The sequence below is a fragment of the Nansenia antarctica genome (genome assembly GCF_963989245.1).
Source record: "Nansenia antarctica genome assembly, chromosome: 4".
NCBI classification, from domain to species: domain Eukaryota; kingdom Metazoa; phylum Chordata; class Actinopteri; order Argentiniformes; family Microstomatidae; genus Nansenia; species Nansenia antarctica.
In genome coordinates this window covers 12834515-12846674 of record NC_137689.1, presented here as the reverse complement: position 1 = coordinate 12846674, position 12160 = coordinate 12834515, and the positions used below count along the sequence as shown (strand labels likewise).

At 43.3% G+C, this 12160-nt stretch overlaps 1 protein-coding gene across 1 annotated transcript; it reads right to left on the bottom strand.

Moving 5' to 3' along the window:
- Positions 1-2705: 2705 nt before the first annotated feature.
- On the bottom strand, positions 2706-8270 carry LOC308155541 (uncharacterized protein). The gene is made up of 2 exons (XM_080528869.1): positions 8197-8270; positions 2706-5383 (listed from the first exon to the last, which is right to left on the bottom strand). The coding sequence occupies exon 2, from the start codon at positions 5373-5375 to the stop codon at positions 3327-3329; it is 2049 nt and encodes a 682-aa protein (XP_080384995.1). The 5' UTR covers positions 5376-5383; positions 8197-8270; the 3' UTR covers positions 2706-3326.
- Positions 8271-12160: the final 3890 nt, after the last annotated feature.

Genomic DNA, 12160 nt, shown 5'->3' with positions numbered 1-12160 from the left:
AAATGTAACCATGCTGCAACTGATCTATCTAAAACCTTTCTCTCACACTTACTACTGATATTGGCAATCTCTCCAAAACAATGTTTTATCTATTGTAAGACTATTTAAAGGGTCTGTGAACATATCATACACAAAGCTTGTTCTGAAACATATACTGTATGCTGTGAAAATAACTCAAATCTGTACCTTTCTGTATCATTCATTACAACTGTAGACAATCTACTGTGCTATGTCATGCTTCTTCTTATTATTATTAAAGTTATTCAAAAGTATTGGGGATTGAGACTATTGGCAGCTAGCAATGGTTGTTTCCAAAATATACGTATACAGTGCCTTTGGGAAGTATTCAGACCCCTTCACTTTTTCCACATTGTGTTGCGATATAGACTTAACGGATAAAATTAAGTGGATTCCATTAAAATAATTTGCCAATCCACACAAAATGCCCCAGAATGACTAAGCAAAAACATGTTTTTTAAATGTTTTGTTTTAAATGCTTTAAGATGGACTCTGTTGAGTATTTTGTTGATGACATTTGTGACAGGGTCTGGTTAAAAAGTAAGCAAGTAGACATGATCATTTTTTATTTTTTTCTCAGATTATGAAAGTGCAGATTATAAGCTTTCAAATGATGTGTCATACATTGAAAATAGTTGAAGAAGATATGCTTATTTAAATGTTGGTCCACCTCAAACCTAATAGCAGAGAAACATACAGTACTCTGAATCAAAACACAGGCAAAACAGCTGCTAATAGCTAGCGCTAAAAAGGAACATCGCTATGAACATCTAACTGCATGTTTAGCATCACAACATGCTGATAGAACATCAACATGCTAAAAACACATAACTACACATAAATAGATGATCACACAGTCCTTGCTTTTGAATACGTCCTAAACAGACTGTATCATGGTCAGTATTTTAGTTAATTTTAATAGTGTCATAGCGTCAATAGTGTCATAGCAAAGGGTCTGAATATTTACAGTATGTACATGAGGTATTTCTGTATTTAAATTTGAATACATTAACTGACATTTCTAAAAACATGTTTCCGCTTTGTCATTCTGGGATATTGTGTGTGGATTGATGGCAAATTCTTTTAATTTACTCAATTTAAAATTGAGTCTATAACACAACAAAATGTGGACAAAGTTAAGGTTCTGAATACTTTCCAAAAGCACTGTATATACAGTATATATGTGCAAATTCAAGCAATTTAATCTCATCCTGCTCTCATTTACATTTGACACAGCATGTGCCTCGGTTGAGAGAGAAAAAAACAAGCCAGTGAGTTCATCCACCCAACCCCCAAGCACTCAAACACATTCCTTTCATAAATCTGAGGGCCTGAGTATTTTTTTAAGAAACCAGAGAGAGAATTCAGAGCTTGGTATGTGAAGGAGCTCATTATGGTGCCGGTGGAACGCACATGGGAACCTTTGATATCTCCATATAATCTTCTCTCACATTTTGACCCATGGTCTACATTTTAAACAAACCCATTCCCTGGGTCCTATTCTATAGGATTCTAGAAAAAGCCACACATACACACATAGAAACATAGAAACATCATTTAGCTCCCCTGTGATAATGCATGTTCTTTAGCGCTTACTTGAGACATAGCTTCTCCCCTCTTTTAAGGGGTATGTGTGAGCACCATGCGCAAGAGCATTCTGCAAGGAGGGGTGATCAAGTAAGTGTTAAAGCCTGTATCTATAAGCGTCAGTAAAGAAGATGTGCTGTTTTCATGCTTCCCCTCTCCATTCTCTCCCCAATTCTAGCCATTGACACAGTGTAAAAAAGAGAGAGATTTTCTTGTTTCTCATGGTCATCCTCTCCTCCTCTGTGCTGCGTCAGAGATCTTCCTTTCATCCCAGACCCCCCCATCCCCCGCTCACCCCGCCCACCAAGCCCCTTGGAAGCCGCTCTCCTCCTGCAAGAATGCCTGCCCCTCCCCCATCTCCCCTCGCCATTTTCAATGTGTTTAATATTGGGAGTTTGAGCTGCCACTGCTAGGCATCTTTCTGTGATATGTGTTGTGATGTAAGAGATGGAGGGGGGAAAACAACCTAATAATCTGTGCCTGCATTCACACTGTCATGTTTTACAAACCAACAGATAGGCAACTTTGCCAAGCTCCATCAAACCAAATATTTGCGAAGCCAGGCAATGACCTGGCGGACGTTCATGTAGAGGTATCCATCAGCCAGCCCGGGTGTGTATATACAGTAAATGATGAGCTTTGCTATGACAGTTGGTTGGAAATTAACAAAGTCCTGATGTTCCGCAAACAATTTCTCTAACGACTGATATCAGTGCTCATGGTGCTTTTGAAGTGAATGCAATGAACCAGCCAACAACAAAGGATAAAGCACATGACTACTCTAAAGAGTTTATGTATAATTGTATATCATAATCAACCATGAAAGCATTTAGCTAGAAATATATTTGAATATATTCATCCGTTATTTATCAAGTTAAGTCCCATTGATAGGTTCCCTGGTCAAATAAATAAATAGAGGCCTATGAAAGAAAGACATCTGAATTGGACAAATCTGAAAGAAATGTGAATTGGCCAAATTATCCATTATTACACAATTCATTCCCTAAAAGTGGATCCTGGCCAACTACTATTGAGAATACACGAAAACAAAAGAACAATTAGGTATAACAGTCTTTTTTATTCTCCAATCCAAGCCATCAAGTTAAAATGAACATTCGTCACTTGTTTGCACCATTATAAAAGGCCAAAACATTTCATCCATTGTTTTTCATGTAGTTAAGGAAAGGATATGTGAAAGTCTAAATTAGATTATATACTATTGAATGCTATTCCAATAAACCATTTTAATATTTATGAGGTTCACACACAAACACAAGACTATTCATTCCATTCGTAATTTCCAATGTTAATGTCCAGGATTTTTTGCTCTGCTGTCCAGTTTTTCTCTTTCTATACTCATCCCCCAAAATCATCTGACCTTAATCTCCACAAATGCTCCAAACACAGGCCGCCCCTCAGCATCAACATGTGGGGGCACAACACCACACCTCTGTTCCTCTCTTCCTCTCTCTCTCCCTCTCTTCCTCTTTCCCTCTCTCTCTCTCTCTCTCTCTCTCTCTTTCTCTCTCTCTCTCTCTCTCTCAATCTCTCTCTCTCTCTCTCTCTCTCTCCCTCTCTCTCATTCTTCTACCCTTAAGTGGTTGTATTTCTTTTTGGTTAACCAGAAATTCCTTTGCCTGAGTTACCACAACAGACATTTTGAGCCTGTGTTGTCTGGAGGTTTTCTTGTATCATTATTAGGGAACTCAAATTGATTTGCCTCAGACCAAGTCGACAGCCTGACTCACTGCGAAACCGATCGCCTCTACTCCGTCAACGATCGCCACGGGGGCCTGGATGTCGTCCATCAGGTTTAAGTCCTTTTTGAATTCACAGTCACTGTGCTTGTTGAGGGGCTCCTCCGGTTTGTCAATGCCGTTGACACATTCCTCTTGCTGTGGCTCCGGGGCACTTTCTGACACAGGCTCAACTGCCTGCTCTTGACACTCCCCATTGACCTCAGGGGCTGCAAGCTCCACAGCAGCCACCTCTTCCATGGGTGCGGCAGGTACACACTCTCCGTTGTCCAATGCCACCACCTCTGGCTCCACACTGGCCTCCTCCGCAACAGGGGCCTCCACCTTCTCCTCTGCTGACTCTGCTAACTCATTGATGGAGGCTGACTCTGAGATGACGATCTCTGGGATGGGTTCTGACTCTGGGATGACTGCCTCGCTGGGTGCCTCTGCCGCTGTTTCATCAGCTGAGGCTGCAGCTGGGGTTTCCTCTGCTGCAGCCTCTGAGCTCTCTGGCTCTGGTGCTTCTGCTTCTGCAAGCACTGCTGTGGGCTCCTCTGCGACTAGCTCCGGGGTACTCTCTGGTGCAGCCTCCTCTTCTGGGGCAGGAGCTGCCTCTGCTGGTGCTTCAACCACAGGCTCAGTAACAGTCTCTGCTGTAGGCTCTGGGGCAGCAGGCTCAGCTTCTGTAGTGTCTGTAGTGCAAGCCTCAGGGGCAGCCTCTGGTTCGGCCTCCTCCAGTGTTGCAGCTGGCTCCTCTGGTGCTGCCGGCTCCTCCAGTGTTGCAGCTGGCTCCTCTGGTGCTGCCGGCTCCTCTGCTGCTGCAGCCGGCTCCTCTGCTACTGCAGCTGGCTCCTCTGGTGCTGCCGGCTCCTCCAGTGTTGCAGCTGGCTCCTCTGGTGCTGCCGGCTCTGCTACTGCAGCTGGCTCTGGTGCTGCCGGCTCTGCTACTGCAGCTGGCTCTGGTGCTGCCGGCTCTGCTACTGCAGCTGGCTCTGGTGCTGCCGGCTCTGCTGCTGCAGCTGGCTCCTCTGGTGCTGCCGGCTCCTCCAGTGTTGCTGCCGGCTCCTCTGGTGCTGCCGGCTCCTCTGCTGCTGCAGCCGGCTCCTCTGCTACTGCAGCTGGCTCCTCTGGTGCTGCCGGCTCCTCTGCTACTGCAACCGGCTCCTCTGCTACTGCAGCTGGCTCCTCTGGTGCTGCCGGCTCCTCCAGTGTTGCAGCCGGCTCCTCTGGTGCTGCCGGCTCTGCTACTGCAGCTGGCTCTGGTGCTGCCGGCTCTGCTACTGCAACTGGCTCTGGTGCTGCCGGCTCTGCTACTGCAACTGGCTCTGGTGCTGCCGGCTCTGCTACTGCAACTGGCTCTGGTGCTGCAGCTGGCTCTGGGTCTGCAACTGGCTCTGGTGCTGCAGCTGGCTCTGGGTCTGCAACTGGCTCTGGTGCTGCAGCTGGCTCTGGGTCTGCAACTGGCTCTGGTGCTGCAGCTGGCTCTGGGTCTGCAACTGGCTCTGGTGCTGCAGCTGGCTCTGGGTCTGCAACTGGCTCTGGTGCTGCAGCTGGCTCTGGGTCTGCAACTGGCTCTGGTGCTGCAGCTGGCTCTGGGTCTGCAACTGGCTCTGGTGCTGCAGCTGGCTCTGGTGCTGCAGCTGGCTCTGGGTCTGCAACTGGCTCTGGTGCTGCAGCTGGCTCTGGGTCTGCAACTGGCTCTGGGTCTGCAGCTGGCTCTGGTGCTGCTGGCTCCTCCGGTGCTGCAGCCGGCTCCTCTGGGGCCTTCTTGATCGCTGCCTCTATAGCTGTCACAGCCGCCGGTGCGACTTCCGAGACTGCAGACACTGCTGACGACACAGCCGACTCCACCGCAGCAGACACGGATGAAGCCGCCTCAGCTGTCACTTCGGCCACCGGGGCCGGCGCAGCGTTCACCACAGCGGCCTGCACGGACTCCATCACACTGACAGCAGCTGCCGTGATCTCATCCTTCTTGTTCGGGTCGCTGACATCGTATCCCTTCTTCTTCTTGCTCAGCTTGCCTCCCATGGCGACTCCTGAAAGTACATGATGAAATCAAGAGTTACTGATTTCTGTGTGCAACAGGTTATTATTATATGTGATAATGTATGCATTTATAATGTATCGGTTTCCCTTAGTGTTCCACCATTAATGGTGCCAATGTAGTCCCTCCTGTCTCTCTTAAATGAGAGCACTCAGTCAGGCATTAAAGTGGGAGAGCATTTAAATCTGGAGATCATAGACCAACAAAAAAACTAGGTTGGCGAGAAGACAAATGACCACTGCATGGGAACCTCACTGAGAGCTAAACTCTCCACAGGGCAAGGCACTCTCTCTGGAATCTTGGGTAATGTTATGTGCCAAATGAGCCTCCCATTCTAGTGTTGCCCTTAGGATAATTTATTCCAACTGGTATAACTCCAGCATTGTTGACAGAGGCACTGTCAAGGGATGGGAAGAGTAACTTGAATTCACAAATGTTTTAAAACCCAACAAAAAATGCAATGTTATTCATCTGCTCACTGCCTTTAGAGTACATTTAGCGTACAGTTTGGTCTACATTTGGTCAATGGTTTAGAGAAGGCAAAAGATGAGATAAGATCCAGTCAGCATGGATAAGATAACATTTAAATGTGCATGCCACAAATTCCTGTTCTGTGTGCACCTGACCACTTACTGTGCGAGGTTTGGTCATTAGATATAGACTCAGCAGTACAACCTCATCATATAAAACGGGGACCTCCTGCTAGACATAACAACAGAACTCAAGCCTACCATGGTCCATGAGGCACATGAGAAAGAGCCTGGCATTATTGGCAGATTTGAACTTTGTTACTATTAATGTCCAGGTCCAAACATGTTCAACATGTTGTTTGTGATCATCTTTTTTGCTGAGTCTACCTTTCATTTAGTAACATTCTATGATGCATCCTCCACTGATTATAATAATCATTCTGCTGCATGTGTAAATTTAGGACCGGTCTGTTATCACATTTGTGTCACTCACAAAGGAGTGCTCATTTCGCCCCATTACTAAAAGGGGAAGAGCTGATTTCAACAGACTCAACTTCAACTTCAACTTCCCTCCCCAGTTTTAGAGAGAACAGAGAACTGGAAGTTCTCATTTTATCGTAGAGATTGCATGTCAGCATGATAATAGACCACTAATCCAGAAGACAGTAGGCCTACTCAGATTACTGAGTAGAATATTTGCCTTTCAAATGGAGGGACTTGACAGGCATTACGTTTTTTACATATTAAGAGGCGGATGACATTTAAGTGGAAACTAGGCCTATAAACTTCACAGGTGGGTAAAAATGACATCTATTGAGAATTATATGAAAAATAAACAAACACAATATCTAAATAGTTCACATTTTTTAACAAATCACACGATTAACCTATTAGGCCTAGATGAAGTCCAAAACGTCACAATCATGGTTAAGTCAATTAGCATATTTGTCGTCAGATGGTTAGGAGAGCGACCGCCCTATTGAACTGCAGTGATCACATGGGAGCTGTCCATACTCCATAGTGCTGCATTGGGGCAATCAAGACAGTGAGGCATGACGAGCCATGCGCCAGGCCAGCGCACGAATCAATCCATGTTGGTACCAGAACACACTCTGCCACCAAATAAATTCACTTTGAACTTCCATATGATATTTCCCCCCACTCTGTCCCTCTTTAAGCGTCACCAACGCGCGCAAATTACCGTAATTGCCGGGGTTTGACTCAATTTAATTGGAATTGGCATTGAAATATCCCCCCACCCCCACCCCAAAGAAGAAGAAAAAAAGTCACATGAACGGGTTTAAATTAAAATGACTGATAAAATAACTAGACAGATACAATTACGATGACCACGAGCAAAGTGGAGAAGAGCTCACATAGATAGGGCCTACAGGTGTACGCTAATAAATGATCAGAAATAAATGAGGATAGGCTACATCATCAGATTCCTTGAGATCCATATCCACTCGGATGAATCAATACACCTACTACATAACATGACGGGTGGATTACTGTAAATGCGGATAGGCATTGTGTTGTGTTTCCCACTGAAATAGAGAGACGCTGTGAAGAAAATGCGCATGAATGTATTCCGGCTGGCAGACGCAAAAAAATATTTGGTGCGCTATTTGGAGACTGGTAAGAGACGTGTGATCACACTGTGCACCCGATTGTTAGGATTGTAGGGGAAATATGTTTTAGCGCTATATGTTTCATATATGTTTCATTGGTCTCCTATAACTGTCATTGTTGAGCCAAAAACCATTTCAAGTATCATAAGGCAGGAAGGTTGGTGGCTCCATCCCCCACCCACCCCCTGCTATCCCCTCAACCCTTTTCTGTTCACGTAGCATACGGGGCTCTACAGGCGCGTGTGGCAACGATGGATTATTTTATTTTTTGACAAAATAGGCTATTTGAGTTGAAAAGGTGCCTCGATTTTAAGCACATTAGACAGTTTATTATTAATTGGCTAAGATATTCAACCACACAAGACAGAAAGAATCTGATCTTTGGGGTTAGAGCTCTCGGATGTCTTGCAAGAGCACATACATGACATGGTTAACAATCCACTCTTCGATGTATCTCATAACAATGTACAGTATAATGCTACTCATATTATGCTACTCAAATTTGTTGAATGTGAAAATCTAGACACGAGTAGGAATGTAATGAAATAAGAACAATGGACACCTTAATATCCGACTCTTAAAATCCGATTATTTTTCTTTCCTCTATTGACCAAAACAGTTAAGACTACATTTCCCTTCAGTAGGCCTATAATATTATTTAAAACAAATCAGAATAATGGAAAATAATTTCAAAGTGGACCAACCTGGATTGCTGCCTTAAACCCTGTGCACGGAGTGGAGCGTCGAGGGTGTGATGTAGTCCCTTGCTGGATGGAGCTGAACTGAACCGCACAAGTCAGCTCGCAACTGACAGCTGCACCAAGTCCCCCTGGCTCCCCGAGGTACAATCTGGGACTGTGCTTTCAAGAAGAGTGCCCCTCACCGTTTGCAAGACATCTGTCGCTATCCCAACCCAACCCTGCCCACTATCCGCAATCTATACCCCCCTCCCAACTCACTCTTAACCCCTCCTCCCCAGCACACATCTCTGTAGATGAGATGGGCTTCATCCGTTTTTAATATAATAATATAATGATGTACTCTCTTGTTTCACTTAGTCATTATAGCAACTTCCTTCCTAACCTTTACCGCACGTAATTCGCCTATTATTATTATTATTATTATTATTATTTATTTATTTATTTTCAACTGATTGTGATTGATAACACTGGGGGACTAACATGTATCCTCTGTCCTCCTCCCTACGTCAAAACCGAGCCAAATTGGCTGAATAATTGTTTAAAATGTAGTTGATTTCTGGTGGAACGTTAAGTTGACACAATATTAATGTAAAAACTGAATTCTGCTCCACAAGAATGCAATCACAACAGCCTACAAAAGATTGCTGATGAAATTGAGGAATACGGAATTTTAAATAATAATAATTAAAAAAGAACATTCTACAATGTGTGATGTTGACATTTTGTTTGCCTCTATTATGTAACTCAGCCCCTCTATGCCTGGGGACTGCTTAAGTCAACAGAGCCACATGCCGTCGACCCTCAGGAACATAGTGTAACATAGGAATGATTCACGTACTGTATGTCCTATACACTTCTCTATGTTAGTAATTGTTTGAGAAGGTGGCAGGGAGCCAAAAGGTCATTCTCAATATTACTTTCCATTTGAAGTTTCCTGACGTGTTGCACCTTTGTGCTATTTGCCTTGTACATGTTAATGGGACAGTGTTTTGGGGGGGGGTGAGGTTTAATGAAATTCTGCAACTTGCTCACTACATGAACAAAATGCCTTTTTGTGCATACTGTTCATTGGAGAGACATGGTACAGACATTACCAGCTTGTTATTATTATTGTTCTGATTAGCATTTACATGAATAGGCACATTTCATGTTTAAAAAGAGAGCTACAAAATATTAAGTATTTCAATTCTTTCTCAGAAAATGGTGGTATAGTGTCTTCTGTGCAAGCAAGACATCAACAACATCAACATAATGTTATGTTAAATTGGCCTACTTTCTTAAAATGGAGAAGCTAAGAAGACCAGTTTCAGACCAACCCCTACACAACCAGATTTGTGCTGGCACAAACTGGGATGGGTGATTGAGGGGTGGGGGACATGGGCGTTTCACTCACTATGAAGGACTTCAAACAAAGTGAGAAATGTGTTTCTCAATGTTCTATACCTGTGAGTGAACTGAAACAGTCTTTAATTCAATAACTCTTGTTGAAAATACTGGGGAGCCATCAGTGATCCCACACATAATATGTACTGAAATTAAATAATATGTTGTTGAAATGAAAAGCTAGGCCCACCTCATTGATGAGCTCTGTGATTGAATCAGTATGACTCAGTGTGATTGAATCAGTCTGATTCAGTCACAGAGCTCATCAATGAGGTGGGCCTGGCTTTTCATTTCAACAACATTCAGAACGCAATTAAACCAGTGATTGTGTCTGTGTCATGAGGAAAGCACATTGATCAAATCAACACTTAATGGATGGGTAGAGGGGTGGTTGCAGGGTTACCTATTTTCTTTCCTATAGCAGTTAAAATAAAAGCAATTAACACTTCTCAATGGTTGTGTGCATCTTTTCACCAGTTCACTATCACTCTGTTCATCCAGTTCATCACTTTTAAAATATTTCTTTGCCTAACCAGTCAGTCATTTGTTAAATAGACTTTAGCTAAGGATAAGGTTATACCATTCACACTGGAAGTTGTATTTGTGTGCCCAGTTCCCCCCACTAGCTCCCCAAACAAACATACAATCAACCCTTACTGTTTTGCAGTGGGTTCCAAAAGGCATTATTACTACGAGGACAGTGCCCCCTTGTGTCACTACTTCAGAGTTACATTTTCTGTACAAAGTGTATCTTTCACAGATGGCACAACGTTTTAAAATAATTCAGTGAAACAATAGCTCCCAGATTGTATACACAATTGTATACTGTATACACAATTGTATGATATCATATTGTAATGATATTCTTATGTAAGAAAATTAATCGTGGCAGTCAGGGACAGATGATATTAATATACAATATGAGGGAGGTCACCTTGCAGTGAAATGTAGCAAAGGTTGTCCAAGTCTGTTTGTTGGAAAAGAATATAAACATATATACAACCTGATAAAATGTGAAGAGAGCTTACAACTATATGGAAATGTCTCACAAAATTACAGTAGCCATAAGCTTGTGGGAATGACCCTTGAGCTGCAAAGCCCACTGAATTCAAGATTAAATATAATGTATGCCTATTGTATTTCAGGGGTAATAATTAACGAGATTAGAGCGAGTGAGCAGGAGGGTCTAGTTTCCTTCTAGGCTTTGTGAAGAAAGTACACTATGTTTTGTTTTTCCTGTTAGGCAGCAGGACTCCTCCATACTCACACTGAGAATGGGAGGGGGAAGGTCAAGTTTCACATTGTGCTCTCGGGAGTATCGCCATCTCTGCACCTTCCCTCCGTACAAAACTACAATGGATCTATAGATCTAGGGCTACATCTATAAGGAAAATTACAGCCGTATGGGGAAGCCCTGAAACCACCTTCCCTAAAGGCATAGTCTGACTTTGGGAAGGGGACAGGGGAGCAAATGGACCCCCAAACAGAAAAGGAAGTCAATACAAAAGACTTAGATAAATGTCAAATGTACCGCAAATAATCACTTTTTTATTACACTTTGCACCCCAACCTAAAAGGTCAGACTACTCCATGGCACAGAGGTCTATGTGCCTTTATTCAAGATGTTTCTTTTGCAACCCAGATTTAATTATTGAGTAGTGCCATTCTGGTTTTAACTCATTGAAAAGCCAGCTCAGAAGGGTTTGATCAGTATTTTGATAACCTTGTTGGCTTCCCTAGTTTGGAAAGTTTAGTGATACCTCATGACATGTCAAACCAATCAAATACATTGCTTGGGTGGAGCTTAAAACAACTGAATTCAGGTTTTCCTTCCATTTTTAAAATGTTCTTCAATGTTGCAGGTCAACATAGGCAGCAACCTTTAACACAAAATAGTCCTACCCAATTGGAAAATACAGCGTACATAACAATAAGCAACCATCCAATGGCATGTGGGGGGAGGTTTCTTGGAATGTAATGTCCAAGTAAACCTCCAATTTCCAATGAAATTGTGAACACATTCTCTCATTGCTCTGTCCGGTTCAATCCAAGCCAGATTGGCTAATCTGAAATGCTCCAGGGGGGTATTCCATCAACGTCGCTAAAGGAAAATCTAGGCTTATTTTGACAAGTCTCGCGAGATCTATCAAGATATGCCTGGATCTTTTTAAGAGTCTCGCGAGACTTAACGAAATAAGCCTAGATTTTCCTTTAGCGACGTTGATGGAACACCCCCCAGACCTTCAAACGACGTGTGAGGATTTGGAGGTATAGCTACGCAAGACTAGTATGTTGATGACACGGTTTTCCTTCTGAAAGCTGATTAATATCAAACGATTGTCTTTGTCAGAGTCCCAAATTTAAGGACATGTTAATTGATCACAGAGCCCCAAGCAAATCTCCATTAGTGTCTCATTACAAAACAATAACACTCCCCTAGTATGTTCTCCTAAATATAATCTGTTATGGACAGTGTTATTATGGGACAACATGGCATGCATACACACTTTAAGATCCACCCCCAACACACCACAAAACCCTCGCAAAACCCTCACTCAGCCATAAACCTAACCATAAAACCCAT